This window comes from Pteronotus mesoamericanus, unplaced genomic scaffold (assembly GCF_021234165.1).
Source record: "Pteronotus mesoamericanus isolate MK-2021 breed Mesoamerican mustached bat unplaced genomic scaffold, CSHL_Meso_final scaffold_36, whole genome shotgun sequence".
NCBI classification, from domain to species: Eukaryota; Metazoa; Chordata; class Mammalia; order Chiroptera; family Mormoopidae; genus Pteronotus; species Pteronotus mesoamericanus.
The window spans coordinates 23,085,856-23,112,066 of record NW_026555313.1 but is presented as its reverse complement, the minus strand read 5'-3'; the positions used below and the strand labels follow the sequence as shown (position 1 = coordinate 23,112,066).

General features: G+C 40.8%; 1 protein-coding gene across 2 annotated transcripts in view; it reads right to left on the bottom strand.

Moving 5' to 3' along the window:
- Positions 1-25,607, bottom strand: part of KMT2A (lysine methyltransferase 2A) — an 86,096-nt gene extending 60,489 nt beyond the window's left edge. Inside the window, exons 1-2 of one of the 2 annotated variants that reach the window (XM_054592343.1) lie at positions 25,173-25,607; positions 23,056-23,154 (exon numbers count right to left, since the gene is read on the bottom strand). In XM_054592343.1, the coding sequence (XP_054448318.1) occupies positions 23,056-23,154; positions 25,173-25,607 (534 nt within the window). The remainder of the gene's footprint in view (positions 1-23,055; positions 23,155-25,172) is intronic. The other variant, XM_054592344.1, reaches the window with a different exon arrangement.
- Positions 25,608-26,211: the final 604 nt, after the last annotated feature.

Here is a 26,211-nt window from a genome sequence, read left to right as displayed (position 1 = left end):
TCTCCTAATTCTGAACTTCCAATAAGAATCCTAAAACATTCAAGGAAAGCCAACGCCAGAAACCAACGAGAAGGAACTGCTGTCAAGAGGGTGCTGCAACTGAAGTCTTTCCTGATTCTCATCTTGCTCCCATCACCCACTTTAAACACAATGGGGTTACGCCCTGGAAGATTTAGTGAACAAGGCAACAGCTCTGGCTTCTGAAGGATTTAGATTTGTCTAGAAATCAAAGACTAATGCCAAATGTATACAAAAAAGGACAACAAAAGAAACCCCAATTAAATCCATGTTTGGTACTGTGGCAAACATCCTAACCCTGGGCACCCTGAAGAGAGAGCGTACAGGGGAAACCATAATACACATAACTAAGTATTCCTGGGAACAGGGTGCATGCAGTCTTTCTTCACACATACGTCTCCCAATATGGCTTTCTCTGGTTAGCACAGCATTCCAAGACAAAGCATAGGCAAGAGCCATCATCACACCTACTCCTTCCAAACAATGATGTCCTTGGGGACTAGATCTCCAATATTTTTACACTTTCATATCTTCTTGTCCACTTGAACGCTGTAAAATACTATTAAATCATATTTAGCTTCCAGTGATTAAGAATGCAATGAAGCAGCCCTGGCTGGCGTGGCTCACTGGATTGTCAGCCTGCAAACCAAAGGGTCACCGGTTCGATTCCCAGTCAGGGCAAATGCCTGGGCTGTGGGCCAGGCCCCCACTTGGGGGCATGCAAGAGGTTACCACACATTGATGTTTCTCTCCCTCTCTTTCTCCATTCCTTCCTCCCTCTCTATAAATAAATAAATATTTTTTTAAAAAAATAATGTGTAAGAAGAAAAAAAGAATGCAATGAAGGTGAGCACCCAGTTGAAATGGTAGTGTTAAGTAAACACTGTACTCAGAACCTGCCATGACCACATCAAAATCACAACAATATAACACAATAACCATCATTCAGAACCACCTGAAATCTAGCTGAACAGATGTCCCGTAACTAAGGATAAAAAGAAGCCACCACATAGAGACTGGTAGGAGGGGCAGAGACATGGAAAGGGCTGGTGCCACAGCCATGAGTGGCAGTTTAAAATTGGAAAGGATATTTTGGCTGCGGAGGTTCACCCTGAGGAGTAAGGGGTCCCAGCTCCAGAGCAGGCTCACCCAACTCAGGGTTCCAGTGCTGGGTAAAGAAGTCCCCATAACTTCTGCTTGTAAAATACCAGCAGAGTGAGATAGAGGGCTCCTGAGTCCCAGGACCCATGCATGGACTTACTCAGATTCACTGCCTCCGAGACCCAGTGCTAGGGCAGCAGCTGGAAAGGCACCAGGGACATACGGAGAGGAACTTAACTGACTGACATCAGGGCTCGATGGAGCAGCTTTCTCCCAGATAGAGGTTCTGGCAGAGGCAATCATTCTTTTGCTGAGCTTACCCCTGGCTCCCCACAGAGCCAGCAGGCAGGGCCATATTTGAGACTCCATCAACGTGGCTAACACAGGATACCCTGCACTGGTGATTCCCTGGGACCCAGACTGACCCAACTTACTGGCCCACTCAAGACCTGTCTGGTGGCTTTTCCACACAAACGGCCTGTCTTGGCTTATGCTGCTACTTTTCTAAAAACACCTCTCAAGCAAGCAGCATCTGGCCTCTGCATACCCTTGCTCCCATATCTCTTGCTAAGTGGTCCCAGGCCCAGCACTAGCAGCTGGTCTGGGTTCACAGCTTGGCCTTCCTGCAACCAGCACAAGGAGCAACCATCTGCAGATGGCTCTGTAGCTCATACTGGGTGACACCAGGCAGGGCACAGGCAGCCCCTGAACTTGGCCTGCCCCTCCAAGGAGGCCCCAGAACCAGCATACCTGGTAGGCAGCTTCAGACCATGCTAAAGCACGACCCAACCAGCTTCACAAGTGACACACTCAAAGGGTGGACTCAACAGATACCTGGACCCCACTAAAATGAGTTCTGCTGCATGAGGTTGAACCTTTCACAACTGATTCTCCACTGTGGCGGTAGCCAGTCCTTGCAGCGAATCAGCCATGCGGTCAATCCTCCCATTCATGTGCCAATAGCAATCAAGGCTTAATCACAACAGGTGGGTGCATGCATCCCACATGAAGATCACACCTGGAATTCCCAGCTCAGGTGAAACGTTGAGTTGTGCCACTGGGACCTACAGAACACCTACTATACTTGGCCACTCTACCAAGACCAGAAGATGTAGCGGTCCTACCTAACACACATAAATAAATACAGGGAGGTAGGTAAAATGAGGGGACAAAGAAACATGGCCCAAATGAAAGAACAGAACAAAACTCCAGAAGAAGAACTAACCAAAATGGAGACGAGCAATCTACCAGATGCAGAGTTCAAACACTGGTTATAAGGATGCTCAATAAACTTAGGGCAAGAGTAGCGGAAGGTAGAACTTCAACAGCATAAGAAAGGACATGGAAACCATAGAAAAGAACCAGTCAGAAATGAAGGATACAATAACTAAAATGAAGAATAATTTACAGGGAATCAACAGTAGAACAGATAAAGGCAAGAATCAAAACAGCAATTTTGGCCCTGGCCAGTGGCTCAGTTAGCTGGAATACGGTCCCATACAACAGAGGTTATGGGTTCAATCCCTGATCAGGGTACATACCTAAGATGCACATTCAAATTCTGGGTGGAGCGCGTACAAGAAGCAACCAATTGATGTTTCTTTCTCACATTAATGTTTCTCTCCTCCTCCCCACACCCGCTTCCTCTCTCTAAAATCAATAAGCATGTCCTTGGGTGAGGATTAAAAAAAATACAAAACAAAAAAAGCCCTGCAGGATTTGGAATATCAGGAAGCAAAAAACACACAATCTGAAAAGGCGGCAGGGAGGGGGGGGCGGGAAGAATGCCCCTGCCCATTAGGATAGTGTTTAGGAGCCTCTGGGACAACTTCAAGCATACCAACATTTGCATCATGGGGATGCCAGAAGGAGAAGAGAAAGAAATTGAAAACCTATTTAAAAGAATGACAGAAAACTTCCCTACCCTGGTGAAGGAAATACACATACAAGTCCACGAAGCACAGAGAGTCCCAAACAAGATGAACCTAATGAGGCCCACACCAAGACAGAACATAATTAAAAAGCCACAGGTTAAAGACAAAGAGGGAATCTTAAAAACAGCAAGGAAAAGCAGTTAGTTATCTACAAGGGAGCTCCATAAGACTGTCACCTGATTTCTCAACAGAAACTTTGCAGGCCACAGGGATTGCTAAGAAACATTCCAAATGATGAAAAGCAAAAACCTACAACCAAGATTACTCAGCAAAGCTATCATTTAGAATCAAAGGACAGATAAAGAGCTTCCCAGGCAAGAGAAAGCTAAAGAAGTTCATCACCACCAAACCAGCATTACAAGAAATGTTAAAGGGTCTTCTTTAAGAAGATAAAACATATGAATAATAAAATGACAATAACTACAATAACTACATACCTATTAACAATTAGTTTAAATGCAAATGGATTAAATGCTCCAATCAAAAGACACAATGGCTGAATGGGTAATAAAACAAAACATACATATTATGTCTAAAAGAGACTCATGTCAGATTGAAAGACACAGACTGAAAAGTAAAGGGATGGAAAAAGTTATTTCATGAAAATTGAAATAAACAAGAAAAATAGGGTAGCAGTATTTATACCAGACTAAATAGACTTTCAAACAAAGGCTATAACAAGAGACAAAGGGTCCAGCAATCCCATTTCTGAGTATTTATTCAAAGAAACCTAAAACACTAAATCGAAAAGACATATACATTCATATGTTTATTGCAGCATTATTTACAATAGCCAAGATATGGAAGCAGCCTACCTAAGTGTTCATCAAGAGGTAAATGGATAAAGTAGTAGTGGTGGATATATACAATGGAATATGACTCAGACATAAAAAAAGAATAAAATCTTGCCATCTGCAACAACATGGCTGGACCTAAAGAGTATATAGCACTTATTGAAGTAAGTCAGACAGAAAAGACAAATGCCGGATGATTTCACTTACATGTTCAATCTGAAAAACAAAAGCAATGAACAAGCAGAACAGAAACAAACTCACAGATACAGAGAATAGACTGATAGTTGCCAGATAGGAGGGGTTTAGGGGAATGGGTTAAAAAGGTAAAGGGATTAGGGGTATAAAGTACAGTATAAGGCATATAATCAGTAAGATTATAATAACTACATATAGTGTCAGATGGGTACTAGGGTTATTAGGGTGATCACTTCGTAAGTAATAGATGTCTAATCATGCAGGTATACACCTGAAACTAATATAATACTGAATGTCAGCTGCAACTTACAGATAAAAAAATTTTAGCCCTCTTCAGGTGGCTCAGTTGGTTGGAGCGCCATCCTGATGAACCAGGGTGCTGAGTCAACCAATTGGTGTTGGATGAGTGGAGCACAGGGGATTAAAATATGTGTTCACATGTTGGTCTCCTGCAGAATGTTCACTCTTTGAGGTAGGGACAGTTTACTTACTCATTCTTGTATTCCTTTGTATCTGGCAGAAATTTAACACTTAGTAAGTGTTTGTAAAATGAGAATAAAGGACATGAAATACATTAACTGTTTAAAAAACATTATCACCCTGGCTGGTGTGGCTCAGTGGATTAAGTGCTGCGCTGTGAACCAAAGGGTCGCTGGTTCGATTCAGTCAGGGCACATGCCTGGGTTTCAGGCCAGGTCCCCCATAGGTGGTGCATGTGAGGCAACCACACTTTGATGTTTCTCTTTCTGTCTCCTTTCCCCTCTCTCTAAATATAAATGGAAAAAAATCACTAAAAAATTAAAATAAAAAAATAACATTAAGTATCTACTGTGTAACAGCACTGTAGTAAACTATGAGTGGACTCCAAAGAATAAGACAGTATGATTCTCACTTTTAAGAGTGCATAGGGGTAATGATTTCAGGCTGGTAGGACAGACCAAATCCTTTCATTCACTTAAAATACTTATGTGTGATCCCATTTCAGGGTTAAAGGATAAAAACAGACAAAAGACAACTTCTGTCTTTAACAATGTGGTAATCTATCAACGAGGGATGAATAAATGAATGTTATACAGTGTGTTGCCCGCTATGCTAGAGGAATGGACAGAGAGACACAGCAGAAAGGTAACTAAGCCACCCAAGGAGAAAGGTTAATAAAGTCATTGCAGAAAAAAATAAAACCTAATATAACTTTTGAAGGATGGTCAGTTGGAGTGTGAGGAACCTATTATAGACAGAGAGAATGACATATACAAAGGCAGAGGTACAAGAGCATGGCATTGATTACAGACAGTTCAGTATGACTAAGGCCCTAAGCTAACAAGGGAAAGGAGCATAAGATATTGGAAGGGGAGGAGAAGCAGAGGCAGATCATGTAAGGTTTTAAATGCCTACGTGAGTTTAAAGTTTACTTTTAACGAAGTGTGGGCCTTATCCCGAAGGCTGTAGTTCATCAGTGACATTTTTAGACAGGAGAGAAGCATGATTAGATTTATATTTTCAGAAGATCATTATGACAGTAGTTGGGAAGTAGAGATTGTCTTTAAAACAAGATGCACAAAGACCCGTTATAAAATGACTGCAGTGGCACTGGGGACTGAGGGAAAAAGGCAGAATCCATAAGACAGCTAGGAGGCAAAAGAGACAAAGTTTTAATATCAAGGGTTAAGGGAATGAAAAGAATTAAAAAAGACTTGCAGGTATTTGGCTCAGGTTGATTAGGTTTATGGTGATATTTACCAAGATTGGGAATACAACAGAAGTTTACAGGAATGGGAAGGGAGACCACCTTATACCTTTGAATCTGAAATGCCTATCTAAGTTGTCCATCTAGAGGAAACACATCTGATCCAATGAATATGTGAATGCTGAAACTACATATGAATATAATCACTAAGGGAGAGAAAACTGAGAAAAAGGGAGGGTTAATGGCAGATCCCCAAGGAATACCTACACTTAACAATGTCCAAGGGAAAGGGAAGCCAAGGAAGAAGACAGAGATGGAATGGCCAAGGAAAATCACACAAAGTAAGTACAAAATAGTCAAGAATACGTATGAGGAGTGCCAAGCTGGGTATCAAAACTGAGAGGTCACCTGTGACCGAACATCCAAGACCAGTTTCAATGTCAAGTTGTTCGAGGCTAGAAAAGTGCAGCGGGTTGAGGTGTGATTAGAAAGTGATAAAATAGAAGTATAAATTACTCTTTCGAAAAACTCAAGTTATATGGGGAAGGAGAGATTAAGGCACAAGGTAGACAAAGACCAGTTTGGGAGGATTCTTCTTTTTACTTGAATATGTTTATATGCTGAAGGAGAACAGAGCAGCAGGGGAAAAAAAGAGACTGAACATCCTCAAAGCAAAGCAGTAACAACTGGAAAAGGAATGGAAGATCAGTACTGGGAGGGGAATACATACAAAGCACAAGGAAGGGGAATTCACTTCCCTTATGAAAGGGGCTAAGCATGAACTTATTTAAAAAAAAAAATCAAACGCAGGAGCAAGATTAGAAATTCCTCTAAAATCACAAGCAAAACTTTGACTATATGGGCATCTGTCAGGTGAGAAACAACAGATTTCTTAAGATTCTCAAAGAAGCTCACTACCTACAAGATTTTTAAAATGCAGCTCTGAAGGAAATGAATCATGGACAATGGCAGACTAAGAATAAATGGGAAAGGGGCCCTGGCTGGTGTGGTTCAGTGGATTGAGCGCTGGCCTGCAAACCAAAGGGTCGCCAGGTCCATTCCAAGTCAGGGCACATGCCTGGGTTGTGGGCCAGGTACCCAGTGGGGTACAAGTGTGAGGCAACCACACACTGATGTTTCTCTCCCTCTCTTTAAAAATAAATAAAATCTTTAAAAAAAGAAGAAATGGCAAAAAAGAATAATGAGAAGTAGAAAATCATCTGCCCTACCCTGGCCAATGCCTAAGGCTCCGCATCTTGCAAAGTAACAGGAGCACTGAGACAAAGAAATATGGCCCAAATGAAAGAATAGAGCAAAACTCCAGAAAAAGAACTAAGCGACAAGGATATAGCCAACCTATCAGATGCAGAATTCAAAACAACAGTAATCAGAATGCTCATAGATATGACTGAGTACGGATGCAAAATAAAGGGAGAAGTGAAGGCTATACAAATATACAGGGAGCCAACAGTGAAGAGAAGGAAACGGAGACTCAAATCAACGATCTGAAACACAAGGAAGAAATAAACATCCAACTGGAACAGAATGAAGAAACAAGAATTCAAAAAAAATGAGGAGAGGCTTAGGAACCTCTGGGACAACTTAAATGTTCCAACGCCTGAATCATAGGGGTGCAATAAGGAGAAGAGAAAGACTAAGAAATTGAAAACTTATTTGAAAAAATAATGAAAGAAAACTTCCCCAATCTGGTGAAGGAAATAAGACATACAAGTCCAGGAAGCTCAGAGAGTCCCAAACAAGTTGCACCCGAAGAGGAACACAACAAGACACATGATAATTAAATTGCCAAAGATTAAACATATGGAGGGGATCTTAAAAGCAGCAAGAGAAAAGGAGGAAGTTACCAACAAAGGAGTTCCCGTAAGACTATCAGCTGATTCCTCAAAAGAAACCTTGCAGACAAGAAGGGGCTGGAAAGAAGTATTCAAAGTCATGAAAGGCAAGGACCTACATCCAAGATTACTGTACCCAGCAGAGCTATCATTTAGAATGAAGGGCAGATAAAGTGCTTCTCAGATAAGGTAAAGCTAAAGGGGTTCATCATCACCACGCCCTTATTATATGAAATGTTAAAGGGTCTTACCTAAGAAAAAGGAAATCAAAAGTTAAGATGAAGAGTAAAATGAAAACAAATCCACAACTATCAACAACCAAACCTTAAAAAAAATCAACCAAAAAACAGACTAAGCAAACAATTAGAACAGGAACAGAATCACAGAAATGGAGATCACATGGAGGGTTATCAGTGGGGAGGGGGTGAGGGGAGAATGTGGGAAAAGGTACAAGAAATAAGCATAATTGGTAGGTACAAAATAGACAGGGGAAGATTAAGAATAGTATAGGAAATGAAGAAACCAAAGAACGTATACGTACGGCCCATGGACATGAACTAAGCGGGGAAAATGTATGTGGGAAAGGGGTGCAGGACCGAGGGGGATATAAGGGAGAAAAAAATGGGCCAACTGTAATAGCATAATCAATAAAATATACTTAAAAAATAAAATAAAATAATTTATTTTTAGAGGAAAAAGAAGTCAGAATGAAGGATTAGAAAAAAATGGTTTGATAGGAAAGGCATAGCCGCAGCAAGGCCAAGATAAAAGACAAATGAGTTATCAGAACCTTGCCCATTTTAGAATGGCAAAGCCAAAGCTGATACAATAAACAGCAGGGCACATAACTGTGTTTCAAGTTTATTCTGGAAATGGTACACACACACACACACACACACACTTAAAGTAGGAAAGAGACTGAATAAAGGGATACCAGAGAGCAGTCTACAGCCATAATTCAAATGTGATTGACATTCAATCACTCAGCTGCTATCTACTGAGTATAGCCAGGCACTGTTGTAGGCTCTAAACATATACACATGAAGGCTGAAGGCATGACAAAAATCCCTGCTCCATGAGGGATTTAGTGAAGACAGAAAATAAACATATAACAAATAAAGAAACAAGGGCAGTAAGGAACAATGAGGGTTAGCTGTGGGGGTTATTTATACTTAAGATGGTCAGGAAGGGCTTCTCTATGGTGATGGTTTACCAAGGATTAGCAAACTATGGGCCACAGGCCAAATCTGGCCTGCCACTTGTTTTCGTTCAGTCCCTGAACTAAGAATGGTTTTTAGCATTTTTAAAAGGTTAAACAAAAAACAAAAGAATATTTTGTGCATATGAAAATTACATGAAGTTTAAATCTCAGTGTCCATGAAGTTTTATTAGAACACATCCACACTCATTTGTTCATGTTCTGTTTGTGACTGCTTTTACACTGTAACAGCACAACTGAGTCGTTTAAACAATCTGGCCCTTTGCAAAAAAGTTTGCTGAACCTTGCTTAGACCTAAATGATGAGAAAAAGACAGACATATAAAGACCTAGGTATAGCAGTATTCTAGCCTGATAGTAAGTGCAAAGGCCCACGGACAGCAAGAAGCATGGCATGTATGAGACAAAGAGGCCTGTGTGGCTCTGCAGCACAAGTCAGAATAAAGAGGTGGCATGTAGAAACAGACTTGAAAGAGGCTAGCTTATGTATGGCGTTGTTGGCCAAAAAAAGGAATTTAGATTTATTAGGGTTGGGGAAGGAATGGGTTTAAAGAGAGAGAATAATAAGATTTGAATGACTTACTCTTGGAATACATGGCTGCCATGTGAGGAACGGCCCTTAGTGAGGTAAGAAAGAGGACAAGCAAGGATATGACAAAGTAATCCAGCCAAAAGATTAGAAGGGGTAAGTCTGAGGGTTTGGTGGTAGAATTGATGAGAACATGGATTAAAGGTATTTTGGAGATAGTGCGGAAAGACTTAACTCTTAAGAATAACTCTTAAACTTCAGGCCTGAGCAATTGGATAATTAGCAGGGTCATTCCAAAATAAGGAGAAAGAGAAAATAAAGATTTTTGGACACAGTAAGTCTAAGGTACCTATTAAATATCCAAGTCTTTTGATGCATAGTTGTTTCCTTGCCTGGGAAAAGTAGTGGCTACCTCAGAGGGTGGTCAAGGTTAGGTGAAACAACACATGTTAAGTACTCAATGCTGACTGGCCCACAGTAACTACTCAATAAACACTAATGACTGTTATTATTGGCCAAATGGAAATGTAAAGTAGGCAGTTGGTTATACAAGAAATAGGGTTCAAGACAGATTTAGCAATCCTTGACATAAAGATGAGATTACCTAGGAAGAGGCTGTGGATAGAGAAGGTTCCAAAGGTAGATTCATAGGTGACACCAATAGTCAGGAGAGTTAAACAGGGGAAAGCAATACAGAATACTGAAAATTAATAACCAGTAAGTTTAGAAAAAATCAGGTTGTGTGTAGAGTTACAGAATGTAAGGAAAGAGTGTTTCAAGAAGGAATGCTGTCCAAAGGTCTAATAGGATGACAACTGAGGATTATGTATTCAATCTGGCCAGAAAAGTCCTTAGGGACTTTGATAACAGGTATTTCATTAGTCATAGGGATAAAAGCCTGGCAGTGACTGAGGATGGAATAAGGGGTAAGAAAGTGGAGAACACACTTTCAGTAAATTTTGTTGTGAAAAGGAGAAGAGAATTGGGTAGTAGCTAGAGGAAGATGTACAGTCAAGGCTATTTTAAAAGGAGGATTATATTAAGACATTTTTATATGTTGAAGAGACCTATCAGTTGTGAGAGAGAACTGCAGATGCGAGAGAGAGGAGATAACTGCAGGAACAACTCTGAGTACATAAGAGGGGATGGAATCCAGAGTACAGGTGGAGAGAGGTACTCTTTCAGCTGTAGAAAGCAACAGAGGATATGGTGGTACTTAAGCTCCCGTATAACAGGAAGGAAAAAGCTGTTAAACAACTTAAGAATATTGGCCCTGGCTGGGTAGGTTGGTTGGTTAGAGGGCCATCCCAATATGCCAAGGTTACAGGTTCAACCTCTGGCCAGGCCACAAAAAAGAATCAACCAATGAATGCACAGATAAATGGAACAAATCGATGTTTCTCTCTCGTTCCCCTCTTCCTCTCTCTCTCTAAAATCAGCAACATAAAAATATGTAAAAAAGAATATTAAATATATCTTGATGCATATATTGCATTTCTTATAACTGCCTCGCAAGTAAATCAAGACTACTGCTTGGACTGCTCCCAAGAACAGTTAACATTAGTTTTGAGATCAATTCCAATCATCAACTTCCAAAGTATCTTGCAAAGTATAATTTTAGTACTCATACTCATGCTGTATTTTAAGTGGAGTTCAGCAGAAAGAAATTAGATAGTAAGTTCCATGACAGAAAGGACTTGTTTGATGCCAATGCCCCAGTGCTTGGACATCCGCCTAGTACACAAAAGATGTTCTTTAGCCCTGGCTGGTGTGGCTGAGTGGATTAAGCCCAACCTGAAAACCAGAGTCCCGTGTTGATTCTCAGTCAGGGCACATGCCTGGAGTGTGGGCCAGGTCACCAGTAGGGGGAGCATTAGAGGCAACCACACATTGAGTTTCTCGCCATCTCTTTTTCCCTCCCTTCCCTTACCTCTAAAAATAAATTAAAAATCTTTAAAAAAATGTTCTTTGGAAAATGAATTACATTTCCCAACCACTCTCCATTTCTTACTTTGTAGAGTGCTATATTATGGATGCCATTTAGGGGGAAGATGAGCGTCTTTGTAAGCACTCTTCACCATTTGTAATAGAAAAAAATATAGTGGCACCTGTAAATCATATCCAAAAAGTGGAATATAACAATAATGTAGTTGAATCTGTAAGAAGGGAAAAGTATATTATATTCAGGCATAGTCATATATACAGACATCAATAGACAAATTTCTGTCCTGGCTGATATAGCTCAGTGGACTAAGCGCCTGCCTGTGAACCAAAAGGTCACCAATTTGATTCCTGGTCAGAGCACATGACTGGGTTGCAGTCTGGGTCCCCAACTGGGGGTGTGGCAGAGGCAACCAATCGATGTATCTCTTGGACATTGATGTTTCTCTCTCTAAAAATAAAATAAATAAATAACACCTCTAAAAAGAGAAAGACAAATTTCTTAAGCCAAGATGATTTTGAAACCTATCTACTCAAGATAGGTATGCAGTTATTGAATTAACATCACAAGTCTGTTGTCAAGGTTGGCAGGGGCAGGCCAATGTCAAATTCTCTTTGTTACTGGTGCATCAAAAAGAACAGTGGTTGTTTGAATACATAACAGGAAGTGATTTAAACTGTTTTAAATATAATCTCTGCCTGATATTGAGAAATGTTAACCCAAAAAGTCACCTAGGAATAAACAGTGCAAAGACAGCAATACACTGTTCTTCATTAACAATAGTTGGTAAAATTTTCACCCACACAAAAATGAAATGTTTTCAAATATTTAATTGAATTCTACCTAGCAACCATCACCTAGAAACATAAATGTACTCACTTTTTTTAAAAAAACCCTCATTTGAGAACATTTTTTCCCCCACTGCTTTTTAGAGAAAGAGGTAGAGAGGAAGGGAGAGAAACATCAATGTATGAGAGAAACATTGATTGGCTCCCTCCAGAAAGCACCTGGACAGGGGATGAACTTGCAACCTAGACATGTGTCCTTACCGACATGATGCGGGAATCAAACCCGCAAACTCCTCGGCAAAGGATGATGCTCCAACCGAGCCACACTGGCCAGGTCAGAAATGCACCCACTTTGTAATCAGAGAAAGTATACCACCCCCCCATCCTAACTCCATGTTAACAAGAGCAAGAAGCAAATATGCTCAAAAACAGCTAAGCAAATGAAACAGGCGAACTCTACCCATCCTGCTTCAAAAGGGGTAGCCATAAAGTTACTCATTTGTCTTAGGAAAAACTTTTTTAAAAACAGCAAAATAAACTCACTACATCACACAGTAAGCAATACAGATTCTTTCTTGGCAATGCCCCAAATTACTTTGCAGGGTCTTAAAAATCAAAACAAATGAGCAAAGAAGGTATATTTTCAGACTCCTAGGTTCCAAGCCTTAAACTGGTTTATCTGCTTGCTGCAACAGAAGAAATAAGCCCTCTTAACTGATTTGCTAATCATCACAATCACAGGGTTTATTCTTTTGTTTAATAGCAAAATACCACAAAATGACCAAATCCATTTGAATAGGCTGGAAAGATTAAACACCAACATTGTTTGCAGAGTTTTGTTGTTTTTTTTTTTTAATTATAAGAGGTTTTAGTCCTCCATATGCCAGCATGTTGTTCTTATCTTGGTGCAAAACTTAGGTTTCATTCTTCCTTCTGGGAAGATGGGCTGATAAATGATCAACAGCAACAAGAGTAATACTGAGGAATTCACAATTTTTTTCCCTCTACAGGTAAATGGGGATATCTCTCTGTAGTTAGTTTTATGAATGAGCAATGGTAAGTCAGATGACAAAAGCTAACACTCCCTTTGGCAACAAAAGTTACCAAGTCAGCCAACACAATTTTCACCCCATATTTTTAAAAAAATTTATTTCAGAGAGAGGAGGAGGTAAGGAGGAAGAGAGGGAGAGCAACATGGATTGGCTGCCTTCCACACGCAGCCTTAATTGGGGACCCAACCTGCAACCCAGGCATGTGCCCTGACTGGGAATCGAACTTGACCCTTCTGTTTGTGGGAAGATGTCCAACCAAGCCACACTGGTAGGGCTTCACCCAATATTTTTTAGAAATTAATGTTCAATATATAAGTGGAGAAGTTTTATTTATGTTCCAAATATCTTGAAAAACAAATGGATTCTCTTCTGACTACCAAATTATATTTGGACGTTTGCTACCATATTCTGAGAAGGCCACATTATGGGGCATTAACCTTTTTTTTTTTTTTTTTAAGTCCTGGTATTTTTTTCATTATTCAAATACTAGTATGTTAAGTAGAATAAAGAATCATGAAAATTACTCTTTGCTTTTATAATCTCTTGCTTTCTAAATTATACCTGTGTGACTAGCAATTAAGTTATAAGAAAAGTATGAACCTTTTATATTTTCCAATTCCCAGAGTTTCTCAAATGACACCCAATTTTACAATTAGGGAATCAAACTGTCCTTCACTTTGCCACCACTTAGAGAATGCCTGCAACAGTCCAGCTTCACCTTAAAACTCCAGTCATTTTATGAGATTATCTGGTTAAGAGTGGACATTTCCTATAATGAAACCTAGAAAATATTCATTATATGTTAATAATCTTAAATAAACCAAGAATCAAGTTGCCGAAAAGAAGGAATTTACCAGTTCAGTACTAAATTCAAAAATTTTAAAGTTTCAGTAACTCAATCAAGGTTTTAGAACTAAGAGTTGGTAAGAAAATGAGCTGGTATTAATAGCAGTCTGCCCAGACTTGGTAATCTGTATGAATAATCCCAATTCAGTTTTCATTATGACTATACAGGAAATGCTTTGTGCAACCCAACAGATCTAAAAGGTTTCATTCTGAGTGATGCAAGCCCTCCACACAGCCTCAAAAGCTAAGGGTCAGAGACCTCTGTAATCCTCATTCACATGAAACAAATTTACTTTAGATGGGAAAGGATTTACAAAGCACTTGTTAATAATACATCCATAAGCAGTGATAATCTTAACAGCAATATTCTGAAATACATCTCTTTCAACTGCAACTGAAAATGGGACATGAAAGCTACAAATACGTACTTGTTTCCTATATTGAAACCACACCTACTGTTTTCCTTGGTTTCTCTTGATGTTTAGGATTTCTTTCATAGCTCCGTCTACTAAAATTTTATTCTCCTATAAAACCACTATAAAATGATTTCATAACAACATTTCTCTGGAGTTTACTACTGAAAGTTAATTATTGCCATAAATTGACAATTCAAATAAAATACTTCTTAGGGTGCCAACCAGGCCCTGGGATCCCTTGTGTAATATTAAAAAGTACAAAACATGATCCATGCCCTCTAGGATCTGAATAAAAATAAACTTACTGATTCAAAGAATAAGAAGGTAGCTTGAAAGGTATGTGTATATATGTATACATATATACAGACACAGAAACATATTTACTCATATGTGTATATATAATATATATAGGCAGGACCATATTTTAAAAATTCACCTCCAGAGAAGATCATAAAATTATTTTAGTAACCTTTTTACCATCATTATAATGACAACCATCATTAGCAAGAAGTTCTTTATACAATTACCCTTTGCTTCAGTTTATACCTATTTTTCTCTTATTCTAAGATCAGTAGAGCTATAATATGGCTGGTTATCATTCCTAATAATGGATCCATTCATGTTTTTTGAAGTTATTAAGTGGCCTCTCAACCTCTCACACTCCCAACCTTTCCTCATAGGACTGACGTCCCATCACATAATCATCTTTTGAGTCTCTTCAGAATTGTTTCCAAGGTCTCCTCATTCCTTCTAAGTTGAGGAACCTAGAAATGGAAGCAACATTCAAGTGAGGGGAGAATAAGTGCCAGTATTATCTATAAAACAAATGATGCCATCCCATCAGGATACCACAATATCACTTTTAAAACCCCAATCAGTATTTTTACAAAAATGTCCTTAGATGGGTCTTAGACTTTCCTCTGCGGTACCTTAGTTTACTATTTTTTTAAAAAATTACTCAAAATGATCCTGCCAATATACTGGTACAACATTAATAGAATATGTAATATGCCTTTGCAATGTATTCCTAAAAACTGTACGTACATTAAATTTTCAGTTCAACACACACTCACTGATAACCTTCTATAAGAAAAGTCACCATTGTAAACAATATAAAACATAAATGATGACTTAAAAATTGGTCCATGTCTTAAAGAAATCACAATCTAATGGGGGAAAAGACAGATACAATAACAAGTGTTTGCAACTTAAAGTATCCTGAAGTAAATTCTTTAAGGGTAGGTGTAAAGTACAATAAACAAACAAACAAACAAACAGGAAATGAGAAGTTGAGTTTCAACTAGTAGTGGTATTTGTGAAAACTTCATGGAAGAGCTGGGATCAGTGGATCTGAGCTGAGCCATGAAAGATAAATGACCCACAGGGCGGGTAAGATAGTAAAGACTTCAAGGAGAAGAATAGGTATTGGCCAAGGCATAAAAGCAGGTACACAGACTGTGGAGAACATCTAATAGATTGGTAGTTCAATATGGTTGAAGCACATAAATGAGAATGTGTGTTTAAGAGATAATGTTCAAAATGTAGAAATGTAGGCCAGCTAGACTATGAAGGGCTGAGAATTTTCAATCTTATTTTATAATTAGTAAGATATCAAAAGGTTTTAAGTGACATAATCAGATGAGTATTTAAGAAAACCATGAGTAACACTACAGTGAAAACAAAGGCAATTAGATTACAGTAATAACCCATGCAAAGGTAATGGAAATTTAAAGGAGAATGGTAAAAACAGAAAAGCATGGCCAGATTAAATAAACACTACAAATATATCATGGGCAAGCTTCAGAAATTGACTGGATTACATGGAAAGAGAATGGAGTTGAAATAGCACAGTACAGGGAGGATGAATGAGCTTTGAAATAAATACAGATTTGGATTTGAATTCTAGTTCAGCTGCTTACTAACCATATGACTTAAGAACAACTGTTTAACTGCAAAAGACAGTGTATTGGGTATTTTAGCAAATCTTTTATTTGAGATAGAGCAGAACTATATTTTTTCCTTCTTAAGCATACTATCCTCTAGTTATTCTTCAACTTTAATCTGTGGGGATGCAAATTACAGCATAGGGAGTATAGCCAATATCATATCAACTATTTATGGTGTTGGGGGGGTACTAGATTTATTGGGGGGATCACTTCGTAAGTTATACAAATGTCTAACCAGTATGCCGTACACCTGGAAATAATATAATATTGAATGTCAACTATAATTGAAAAATAAGAACTTTAACTTGTTTTTGACTATTCTATTTGTAGTTATTTTTATTTCTCAAGTTAAGTTCCAAACCCCAGAAATTGTAACCTACAACTTAGCATTTCTTCTATAATTAAACTGTTAATTGCATTGATCTCTGAAGACTTACCTCCCCAAGCAGAAACCTGAGAACAAATGTCAAATAGTTACCAAGTATAGAGTAATGAATCTCCATCCAGGGGCCAAAAACCCTGGAGAGCCTTAGAGTTGTTGTAGGGAATCACCACTCACAGTCTTAAAAAGATAATGAACACTAGCTATAGAAACCAAAGTAGCAACTCCAACATAGCTGCCTTAGCCTAATAATTATGCAACTTATGGATGCACTGTATTCCTTGATATTCTGCCTTCTTATTTACTGTCTCATTCTTTCTCCTCCCTATTCTGCCTTATCTCCAATTATGTTCCAGTTCAACATCAATAGTACCTACTGTTACCAAAGTGAATGACTGGACTTCACCTTGGTTCTAGCTTACTGATGAACTTAATACTCAGGCTTAGCTGGTTAGGTGTTGTCCTGCAAAGCAAAAGGTTGCCAGTTCAATCCAGTCAGGGCACATGCCTCAGTGGTGGGTTCAGTCCCTGGTCCAGGCACATACAAGAAACAATCAATCGTGGTTTCTCTCCCTCCCTTTCTCCATCCCTTCCCTTCTCTCTCAAAATATATTTTTTAAAAAAAGAACATTCTAAAGCCTAGATTATAGCACTCAAAAAGGCATCTACCATGAACACCTCAAAATAATGAAAACCAGTTATCTTGGTGGAAAAAGGATTCATATCCTTTCAATCTCTGAATCCTAATAATCATTAGGGATTACTATGTACTGGGCAAAATGCTAAGTACTTTGCATGGATAATTTCAATTAAGTTTTACAATAATTTTATGAACACGATTGCTGGTAATTTACAAATAAAGAAACTGAAGCATGGAAAGGTTAAGAAATTTTTCCAAGGTCATTCAACTAATAAATGGTGGAGCCAAGATCTGAACCCAAACAGTCTAAATCCAGAGCCCTTGGTTTTAACAGATCTTAATTATTCTCTACTTATACTATCTCATACTATTAGAGATTAGATAATGAGATTCTCTCTTCCTTTGTAAAGGTATTTACATATGAATAAATAAAAACTCCTCTGAGATTACAAAAGGATTTCCTCATTAACTAAGCTTAAAGATATTATCCACATGGTTTTACTGCTTATAATTAAAGACAATAATCTAGGGACAATGTTGTATGTTTGCATTTGATCTAAAAATTAGTTAATACTCACTCTGACTGGTGTGGTTCAGTGGCTTGAGTGCTGGCCTGAGAACTGAAATCTCGCCAGTTAAATTCCCAGTCAGGGCATATGCCTGGGTAGCAGGCCAGGTCCCCAGGTGGGGGCATGCAAGGGGCAAATGATCTATGTTTCTCTCTTATTAATGTTATTCTCCCTTTTTTTCCCCTCCCTTCCTCTCTCTAAAAATAAATAAATAAATAGATAGATAGATAGATAGAATCTTTTAATAAATACATAAAAACTAGTTAACACTCATGAATGGACAGAAGTTGAACATAGGCACGTGTAACTACTCCTCTCGGGGTAGATTATTATAGATATTTATGGATTCTTATAGATAATATAAGATTATTTGAGATTAACCTCTCCCCAGTTTTTAGAAATAAGATAGTACAAAGGAGAGTTTAATGAAAAAAAGTTTTCTCCAAAAACATTCCTTAGAAGTAACATTACTTTCCTAGTTCAAGACAAAAAGCCACAATTACAATACTTTGACGCTATAAAATGAGAAACAACAATTCTCCTTTAGCAAAGCATGGATCATAAGGGTTAGATCTCTCTAAAACAGTTCAAATGTTAGAAAGGTTCATAGTTCCTATTGCTGAAAAGACATGAAAAAAATCCCATGCCCAATCATTTCAACCAAATACAAAAACAGAAATGTAAGAAAACAAAATATATGGAAGAAAAGTGCAACTCCAGAAGTAAATGTCAGTGGAATAGATCCTACCCCCTGGTTAACAAACAAGGCACTGCTGTAGCAATAATTAAAGGTAAAGATATCTGGGGAAATCCCTTCAGTCTATTTTTCAAATAGAAAAACAACTACTCATTTCAGAGAAAGGGGAATTTTCATACACAGCACAGAAAACTGCCAACTAACTCTTACATTTATATCTTTAACTGTTAAAACTCATTAGGGTAGTATATTCAACATCTAAAAAGTTAAACCAAGTCTGACCTCTTTCAAGTTTTGTACTAATCCTACAAGGGAATTTAGGTTATCCAAAACAACTACAAATCACGGAACAAAATTCTCTCAAATGTCTTACTTAGTCTTTAGAAGTAAATGTCTGGCAGAAGCTACAGATGGTTGGCTTCCTCTGGCGTGTAACCTGACAAGGTACAAAGCTCACTGAAATATTTAACAGTGGTAGTATGGATTTCTTTGGATAGGTCAAGAAAAGCAGCTCATCCTTTTAAAAACATAAAGAACCATTTTATGGGATGTTATTCCCTCAGTCCCAGTGTCTCAGTATTTCCTCAGGGCTTTCTCGGAGACCTAATTGGGAGAAAACGAAAAGCCTAACAAAGGACCCCTTTACTCTCTCCAGTCCCAACATAATCCACCTCAGCCACAGGGCCTAGTGGCATCCACACTGTCATAAATGCCAGCAATTAGAGAATTGGGCCATAAAACCACCCACACTCAGGTATAAGAGTGCAGGCCTCCAGCTTTTTTTAATGCATGCCATAAAGATCCTGTACTTCATTCTTTCAGGTCTTCTTCACAACCAATGAAGTGACAATAACACAAAAAAGTAGTCCTTTGTCTGCCTGCCCATATTGATGTGATCAATGAAAACATCTGGGTCCACATGAAGGATTTAAGATTCTTTTTTATTAATAAAGAAAATGTCCTCTAGCACATCACATATGCTGTGTTTTGAGCACTAATATAATGGAAACTAAAGTGAAGCTGTATTTTCCAGAAAAAAATATTTTACCTTATTCTGAAAATACTCTAGAAGTCTAGCCAATTCCTGAACTTCTCAAGAAATAGTAAAGCTTACAGGAGTATTCTTAATTAACTCAATAATTTCTAGAACCTCCTGAATTCTTTCCAAGGCAAAAAGTTAACTCAAATCTCAAAGTTAACTTTCATTCAGTCTATGTTTTTAAATCTGATACAACTGTAGGAGCAATCAACAATTTCATTGGTTGTCTTCACCACTACCAAGTCAACAAAATAATCACCTGTGATTTACCCTATATAACGTTTTATTTATAAAGCTTTAAACTATTGTAGATAAAATTCAAATACTTTTTAACAGCAAACTCTTTAGCTTCCTCTTTCCCACTAGTGCCTACAGGGTTAATAACTATAATAAAAAAATGTAGAAACCTCCTGTCAAAGTCATCAATAATTTATTCTTTCTTAATACCTAAAAATAATATATGTATACCAAAGAAGTTTCCATCCCAGCAATTCTAGAATAAATTCCTCCTAAAAGTAGTGATAGACAGCTTGCCCTGTTCTCAAAGGTCTATGCTGCTGGGCTCTCCACCTTGGCAGAGAAAAAATGGAAACAAACAACACGGTCTTCAGTTAAATCTAGAAGCTGAAGTTCTGTGCCAGCACTAGTGGAATGTGGGCAGGCACCAAGACATCTTAATTAGGGTACCTACAATTAATATACAGCGAGTCTCCAAAAGAGAGAGGCACTGAGGTACTCGATGCCTCAAGGCAAGCTAAGCACTGTAGCAAGCCCCTCTAGCCCCAGGGCAAGGAAGGCAATAGCTCAATGGAAGGATAGCTCCGAGGTGCGCGAAGAAATGGGAATTGAGTCAAGATGGGAGTATTTTCTTTTCTCAACTTCCAATAAGAAGATGAAATACTATTTTGTGAATAATGATTTCCTACAAGATAATTAAATGGAAGGTACAGGTGAGCCCGTTGATAGGAGCTGAAGAAAAGTTCTAAAGACTGCATTTCTCTGATGCTCACTCAGTACAAACCCAAGTACTATACTGCATTTTAAAGCATATTAACAACCACTCCCTCCAATGTAGATGTTGTAACTTTGGAGTTATAAATGCATTAGTACACTGGATTTTTCTTTTCACTGAAAAGCTCACACGTCTAGAGGAATACACCACCTAGACTGACAATTTCCATTCTGACCAGTCATACATCTACAACATCAACTTCAGCAAAGTACTTTTTCCATACAGTTAAGTCCTTATATTTTGCTTATACAATGAAAACTTTCCCAATAACGCTAGTTAAAAGGGCAAATGTACAATCTCATATTAAAAATAACCAAAGAGACTCCCTGACTCTGACTCTTTAAATAAACTCAGTAAGAAGTTCTGACCTGACTAAAAAATTCACATAATGGAAAGGAGTAGAGAAGAATTCAAGAGGTAATATTAACCCAACCGTTTCATTTTACTGATCCAAAATTTAAGGTTAAAAGTGGCCTATGGTCCCATAACTAAACAATGAGAGATGAGTGTGAAGAGAGTCCATGTCAACTGACTTCCACTCCAGGGTTTCTTCTAGTCCACCTGCATTCTCTGCTTCATTTTCCTTCTGCCAAGCTCAGGATTAACTGTAAAGGCAATGAAGGAGCAACTCCCACTCTTGGTGCATATGCCCAATAAACAGAAAAAACAAACAAACCCCAACCTCACAGATGCTCTCTCACTACAGAACCATCATCTTTTCTAAGCTCAACCCAAGGGCCCGCCTCAGTCCATCTCAACTAAACTGCCATTTCAAATGCATACCAATGCAATTCAGTTTCAATGTTTATATCTAATTGAAGTCTGCCATGTTTCAGGATCAGTGTTAGCTTTCAACATTTTGTGAGGTGGCAGAGAAGGTACAAAGACTAGTTGCTGATAAATAAACCATTTCTGGGGTTTATTTTCAAACAACCCAAATTCTAGTCAACAGAGATGCTGTCCTATGCTTATTTAGATGGCAAAGTAGAATAGCATTAACTCTACCTGAGACAATCCTCAGTATATTGGAACAGACGCTACGCAGGTGAGAAAGAAAGCACACACACAGACCTGACTTCTTACAGTGCTCGATAAAAATCAAACTCAAATTCTATTTCCTAATTGCCATACAGAAAGCCAGAATAGGAGACAAGCAACACCTATACATTTTTAAACATAACCCCATTCCAACAGAATATGGTCATGAAGAACTCTTCCTTGTATGTAGTTGTTACCCAGAAAGATATTCAATGAGGGAAGTTAGGAATGCATGGCAGTGAAGGACAAGTCTTCTTTGGCTACAGAAGTTTAAAAAGGGAAGTGGTCTGGAAGTTCTATTACCTTTCAACCACTTTAACTTACTACTAGTTCTGTAAGTATTAACTTAGGTTTTGTTACGAACACGTTACAGTCATTGTTCATTTAAAGCAAACCAGAATTTTAGAAGGCCAGAATCATTTTGGGTCACAAACCATGTTTTCATGAATCCAGGCAAGACATGCTACAGAGCTGAGTGAATTCTGAGAAACAACGTTCAGAATTCTACAAGTATGTTGGCTTAGGGGAATCCTAAACTTCCGCTTTGGAACTTAAATCATTGATTTGTAAGACTCTGTAACAAAATACTTTTTTTCTACACTGAAAACTACCAGGTCGAAGGACATAATCACTATGCGTTAGCACTAATCAATGTATACCACCAACCCATACTAGGTTGCCTCAAACTATCACATGGAAAACTTACCAGTGAAATAACAGTCCACTGAAGCCCAATTCACAAAACATAAAGTTAATAAGCAGTCAACCACTCTTCTCATAATGAAGTAGCAACTACTGTTCAGGCAAAACTTTTAAAAGAAGAAAAAACTTACTTATATAACCTTATTTGAAATAAATGCAATTCCTTAACAGGCTTCACTCATTGTATACTACTGTTAAGCAAAATAACACCAGTGGCTAAGAAAACATTAGCTCCTGATTAAAACTTTAAAGGTGATTTATCAAAGACCAACAGGTAAAATATTCTGGTGCCCAGACATTAGGTCCCTGAATCCAGGTGGCTCTCTTTCTCACCAGTCTCTTAAAAAGCTATAATTGGAAACTGTCAGAGTAAAACTTTGCTTTTTAATGTGGGATAACATTTGGAATGTGAACACTTGGTCCTTCAATACAAAATACATAAGCATGCTAAGCAAGAAGAAAATGCTTCTGAGGATCCTCTTAAAATAAGACTAACTTCTCCTAATAAAGACTTTATTATTATACCCAAATATACATAGGGCTAAAATTTTATATATAACCAGTTAAGTCTCAATTTTGAAAATAAACAGGTAAATGAAATTTATTTATTTATTTATTTTTGCTGCTGTATCTTTTAGAAAAGCAAAATCAACTCACATTTAAGCACCAACTCCATGCAAGTAACCTGACCGGTTCAGTCTTTTTGTCATGTATGAGGCCTTTGGTTCTCCAACTACATGGGATCTGTGTTGTTAGCTTAAAAAATACAGAATTGGCCTTTCAAAAAAAATAATAATCTACAGCAACCAATAAATAGTCTCAAGCAATCCTGCTGACTGCAGCTGCCTTCTGAAGGCTGGGAAAAGGAGGTGGAGATAAAGCAGAGAGAGGCAGGGAAAGGGCCGCTGCAGCTAGCTACAGAGCAAGGAACACGCCCCCATCATGTCCTCCCTGCTCTATCAGAAGGCGGGTTGTTGTCAGTCTCATCAGGCTGCCTTAGAAACGATTTTTAAAAGGAGGCAGGAAGACTAACAACTAAAAAACGCCAGCTCCTTGAAAGGAGAGGCTGAAATCTCTAGGATCTCCCCCACCCTTCTTCCCAGGATATATCAAAAGGGGCGCGGGGCACAATAGGGGATAGGGGTTTGCCCAGGATATTTTATGTGCACCAACGGCAGAGCACGCAGGAAATGCCTGGTTATCTTTCCCTTTCTGTTTCAATCAAGAGCGGTACAGAGCAGCAACCCCATACCCCCCTTCCTTTAGGCCCTAGCAGCTGCTCTTCCCCCTCCTAGCATCCCTCATCCTCCCCCCCACCCCCCTACAATTCAAACTCCCCCTTCTGCATCCAACTGGAAAATAAATGCGTAAGACGATGGCTGAACCTGAAGGCAACTTCCCTTCCCAGGGCAACTTTCCTTTCCGCTGAAGGAGGCTGAATGCTTATCAAAGCATCCCTATTCTCACCCAGTACTAATGTGGAAGGGGCAAAGATCTTGAATCAGAGACATAACCCTAACTCTTTCTAAGGAATAACTTCACTTCATTATCCCCTTTTTCCCAACCAAAAGCAACCACCACCACGCACTAAAGCAAAACTGTCCCTATCGACTCTTCTCACTTAACCCCTCTTCCCCCACCGCTTCCATGCCCCAGGATTAGCCTCGGAAAAGGTGGATCAATAATGCCATGTTGGAGAGGAGAAGGCCAGAAGGGAGGTAGGGTTGGAGACTGCGCGCTCTCACGCGCAGTGGGTGGGGTAGGAGAGCAGCTGCTTTCCCTGGGAGGGTGCTGCCCAAGTCCCCCACAAACACCTCCCTCACAGGGGCCCGTCCTCGGAGCTGGAGCAAAAGCCTGCCTCTCCTCCGGGGGAATGGAGGAAAGCTGCTCTTCTCTGAGCCTAGGGGACAGTTAACTATTTCCCCTCAAAGATGCTACTAATCCTTCATTTTGAAGGAGGAAAGGGTGGAGTGAAGGTAATTTACCAATAGGCTAGAAACTGTAGCTGTGTAAGATGGGGAAGCAGACCGCTGTATAGGATATGACCGTTATCTTCAGAGGGAAAGGAGGTGAAGGGAGGCATGGAGTAAAGATTTTTTTCCTAGGTGGGGGCGAGGCGGGGGATAGGGCGGGATGAGGGAGTATCTACCTGCTTGGGGTAGGGGGTGGGAAGTGGGGGGCCCGGGAGGAGGTGAATGAAGGGGGAGTGGCTGGTAGTGTAGGGTCCTGGCCCGGGATGGAGCGAGGGATTCATCGGGATTTCGGCAGCAAGGTACTGGAAGGGACAACGGTCCCCAAGGAGAGAAGAACGTGGCCCTGGATGAGGCCATCACCCGAGAGATACCCAAGAGAAAAACTGCCCCAAGAGTGGAACATCTGCCCAGAGAGGGAGGCGGGGTGTGGAGGGATCAGGTCCCTAGGAGGGAGGGTGGGAGGAATCTTGCTTGGATGAGGTAATCTGTGGAAGGGAGGAGGGGTTCAGTCCCGGGATGGGAAGCCCCGGCGAGGGGTCGGTGCCAAGGCATTTGAGTAAGGGTCAGGGGAAGAAGAGCAGGGAGGCAAACGCTCTCAGCCACATGGGTTCAAACCCGGGATGGCAGCGCCTGAGGGTCTGAATCCATGTATGGGGGTTCCAAGATGGGAGGGCCACTGTCCCGGGTCAGGGACCCCAGGATGGTCCCCGAATTAGGATGCTCCACAATCCCGGATGGGGGAGGGGAGGAGGCTCCGCAGAGGGTCGAGACCCCGGACCTGGGGGTTCCTCGCCCCCTTACCTCTCCGCTGCCGCCTCCCCCGCCGCTCTCCCCAAACACCGCCCGGAACCGGCGCAGGTTGGTGCCGATGGCGGCCGAGACCTGCAGCGCCGCGTCGAAGCCCGGGCCCACCCGGAGCAGGGCCGGCCCAGAGGAGGCTGAAGATGATGACGAAGACGAAGACGAGGAGGACGACGAAGAGGCTGCTGAGGCGGCGGCCGCTCCCCCTGCAGCCCCAGCCCCGCTGCTTCCCGCCGCCGCCGCCGCCGCGGCCGCCACAGCCGGGGGGGAGGGGGGCGCCCCCGGGCCGCCGCCGCCGGCCGGAGGCCCGGGGGGAAGCAGCAGGGCCGGGACACGTTGCCGCGGGGCGCCCCCTAGGCCCCGGCGCCCCCCGCCGCCGCCACCCCCGGTGGTCCCGGGTCGGGCGGGGAAGCGCCACCGACAGCTGTGCGCCATGTTCGCCCCGTGAAGTGAGGCAGCGATAGGGAGAGGCGACAACACAGGGGGGCGGGGAGGCGGAGGGGGTGCCGAGGGCCCCGGAACCTGCCTAACCCGCTCGGCGCCGCCTGGCGGCCTGTGCCCTGCAGGCCGCCGTGCAGAGCGCCGGGCCGCGCCAGCCGGCCCTGTAACCTGGATACCCTGCTCCGGCCTCCCCTTCTGACGCCTGGCTGCAGCTACGCAATCCCGAGGCCCGGGCCGCTGCCTACTGCCCGCCGCCCACCCCGCAACCTGAATAACTGCATACTCCGCCCTCCGGGAGCGGCTGAGCTCGGGAAAAGGAGGGGGGAAGGAAGCTGAGGAGCCCGACGCGGAGCGCGGGTTCCGGGGAGAGGGGGAGGGGGCGCGCACTTGAAGGGGATGGAGGCGGAGGGAGCCAAGCCGCTTGCAGCCTGGAGAGCTAAAGGCCGATTACACTCGTTCCCGGGATATGCTGGGACTCGAACCACCCGGGAGAACAGCTTCCAGGATAACGCGGCTACCGGGTTGGGGACCAGTGAGCATTCTCTGTCTCCGGGCACGGATACAAGATGGGTCAGCCCTTATTTAACGCCTCTATAAT